This window comes from Amblyomma americanum, chromosome 9 (genome assembly GCF_052857255.1).
Source record: "Amblyomma americanum isolate KBUSLIRL-KWMA chromosome 9, ASM5285725v1, whole genome shotgun sequence".
NCBI classification, from domain to species: domain Eukaryota; kingdom Metazoa; phylum Arthropoda; class Arachnida; order Ixodida; family Ixodidae; genus Amblyomma; species Amblyomma americanum.
In genome coordinates, this window is record NC_135505.1 from 9,098,191 (window position 1) to 9,101,238 (window position 3,048).

The 3,048-nt window shown below is 46.6% G+C and overlaps 1 protein-coding gene across 1 annotated transcript; it reads right to left on the bottom strand.

Annotated features, from left to right (window-relative positions):
• Nucleotides 1–2,365: 2,365 nt before the first annotated feature.
• On the bottom strand, nucleotides 2,366–2,830 carry LOC144105159 (uncharacterized). Its single transcript, XM_077638322.1, has one exon. The coding sequence runs from the start codon at nucleotides 2,828–2,830 to the stop codon at nucleotides 2,366–2,368; it is 465 nt and encodes a 154-aa protein (XP_077494448.1).
• Nucleotides 2,831–3,048: the final 218 nt, after the last annotated feature.

A 3,048-nucleotide genomic window follows, 5' to 3' on the forward strand; every position in this document is an offset into this window, starting at 1 on the left:
ATTTATTTCGCATTTACTACAGTATACGTTAAATACATTGCCAGCATGCAAATGATATTTCGCGAAGCACGATTTTGAGGACCAGTTTGTTTCACGGCAGCCAGAATTGTGCTTCAAGTGTGTTTGTGTGGAGAGGCCTTTTTAATTTAAACGTAATTTGGACGAATCAATTTTGCATTGACAGAAGTGCACTCTAACTTCTTGGCCAGCATGCAAATTGGAATTCGCAAAACGCGATTTCTTGCTCTAGATTGTTCTACGGCAGCCAGCAGTGTGCTGAAAATACGTTTACGTGCAGTGCCAATTTTTTATAATTGAAGTTTACATTGGACGAATAAAATTTCTATTGACAAAGGTACACGGTAAATACATTTCCAGCATGCAAATATTTCCCGAAGCACCATTTGGAGCACTACATTGTTCTAAGGCAGCTAGCAGTATGCTGCAAATATGTTTACGTGGACTGTCCATTTTTTATTATTGAACTGTACATTGGGCGATTTAATTTTCTACGAAATTACGCATTAAATACATTTCCAGCATGGAAATGCGATTTCCTGAAACGCGATTTTGAGCAGTAGGTTGTTCCACGGCAGCTAGAAATGTGCCTCAAGTTTGTTTGCCTGGAGTGGCCTTCTTTATATTTAAACGTACTTTGGATGAATTAATTTTGCATTTACGAAACTACACAATGAATATGCAGATTGCTGGTCACTGGCCAAAGTCAAAAGATGAAAAGACGTTTCGGGAGCACTATGGCTCCCTTGTTCACTATGAAGCAATCGGCGCACGGATTCGTCCTTTTGTAGCACCCAGTAGCGTTTTTAATGATTTAGCATAGATAGGATGTAGAGTTCCGTCGTTCCTGTTTAATGTGTTAGACGATGTCTGTATGATAAGGGACTCAAGATTCTGCCGTGCTGATGTGTTCTTTTCTGTAGTCAATATCTTTACTTGATCCCAGTTAATCTCGTGGCCGGAATCTTGCATGTGCTCGGCGATGGCGTTAGATGCTGCTTTCTGGTTTCGGACGTCGTTCTGGTGCTCTCTCAGGCGTCTCCTGAAGTCCTTTGTTTCACCGATATATCTTGATGAGCAATCGGCGCAGTCTATCTCATATACAACACCTGGAAATCTTTCACGAGGGAGCTTGTCCTTCACATTCACCAGTTCTGTTCGCACCTTGCCAGCGGGGACGTGCGCGATGTTGACGCCATGCTTGCGGAAAATACGTGCAAGCGCTTCGCTAATTCCCGCCACGTATGGGACAGCAGCTCGTTTTTCTTTTGTTTTTTCTGTGCTCTCGCGTTCTTCGGAGGTAGGCTGATTCGCTGTCATTCTTCTTTCGGTGTTCCTAATGAAGGAAAGAGGGTAGCCGTTTCTTCGAAGATCCGACTCTATTCTTTTCATTTCGCTCTTTAGATCGGCATCTTGTCTGCAGACCTGTCTGGCACGGTTGATCAGGGAGACAACCACAGACCGTTTGTGAGCGACTGGGTGCACAGAACTGAAATTTAAATATCTTCCAGTGTGCGTAGGTTTGCGGTAAACATTAAATACGAGGCCAGTCGGAGTACGGGATACCGTGGTGTCCAGGAATGGGAGGCAGCCGTCGGTTTCTTCCTCAAAAGTGAACTTGATTGAGGGTTCAATGGAGTTCAGGTGGATTAGAAAAAGGGCCATGTGCTTGCGCTCTAGGACACAAACAGTCGTCCACATACCTTAGAAATATTTTTGGTCGCGGCTGGAAAGTGGTGAGGGCTTTGTTTTCGATGACTTCCATCGTGATGTTCGCCGCTGTCACCGAGATTGCTGCGCCCATTGCTGTTCCGAAGGTCTGTTGGTAAAAGGTGCCATTGTAAGTAAAATAGGTGTTAGCGAGACAGAAGCGCAATAGCTCGCAAAGCTCTGCTGCGTCGAAAGGGGTCCGATCTTGCCATGAGTCCTCATCTTCGAGACGTTGCCTGCAAGCTTCAACGGCCAGATTGACAGGAACGCTGGTGAACAGTGAACAGACGTCGAAAGACACGAGCATGTCGTTGTCTTCAGGGACAATGGCTTTTACCTTGTCGATGAAATCGGACGAGTTCTTGACGTTCGTTTCTGTCTTTCCAACCAGTGGAGCCAAAACACCGTGGAGGTACTGCGACAGAGAGTGCACAGGAGACCTTCTGAAGTCTACTATTGGGCGTAGAGGGGTGCCTTCTTTATGAACCTTTGGAAGCCCGTATATGGCTGGTGCCGAGCCGTTCGTGCAAAGCAGCTGATAGTAGAGGCGCTTCATGGATGGTGGAAGGCCCTCGATGATTTTTGCGAGCATTTTCTGAAGAGACGTCTGCACCTTTGACGTGGGGTCTTTTGGTAGTCAGCGATAGGTATTCTCGTCCTGTAGCAAGGCTTCCATTTTTTCTTGGTACGAAGAGCGGTCAAGGATTACCGTGACATTGCCTTTATCCGCAGGAAGGATTGCAATTTCATCATTAGCCTGTAGGCTACGAATTGCCTTGCGTTCAGCTTGAGGCAGGGAGTAGTCTGGTGACGTCTTCTTCATACGAGACAGCACACCTATCGCCTTCGTCCTTACTTCGTCTTGAACGTCTCGGTCCAGGAGTCGCACCGCTCCTTCGACGGCACAAGCAACCTTTCGTGGGTTCGGAACTTTCCCTTGGTTGAAGTTCAAACCTCGGCTGAGTAGCTTGGCCTCAGCAGGTTTCAGACTGTAGGATGACAGGTTCTTTACTTCGAAGATCGTTGTTGACCTAGTGCCTGTTTCTTTTTCAGCAAGTAACGCTTGCATCTTCTGTTCTTGCGATTTCGAGTGCTTATCCATTCTTCTGCGCATTTCCTGGTTGGCGACTAATTGAACGCTGGCGAGAATTTCCGGAGCGATGAACTCCAGCTGACGTTTCGCGAAAAACAAGTCCGTCTCCAGGCGTTTCTTTGTTAGCTTGCATTCTTCTATCCGTGCTTGAAGCAGTTGACGTTCGGCCTTTGCGACGACCTGGATACCGAAGCGGGTTTTCACGGGTTTCTTCAGACGCAATGATT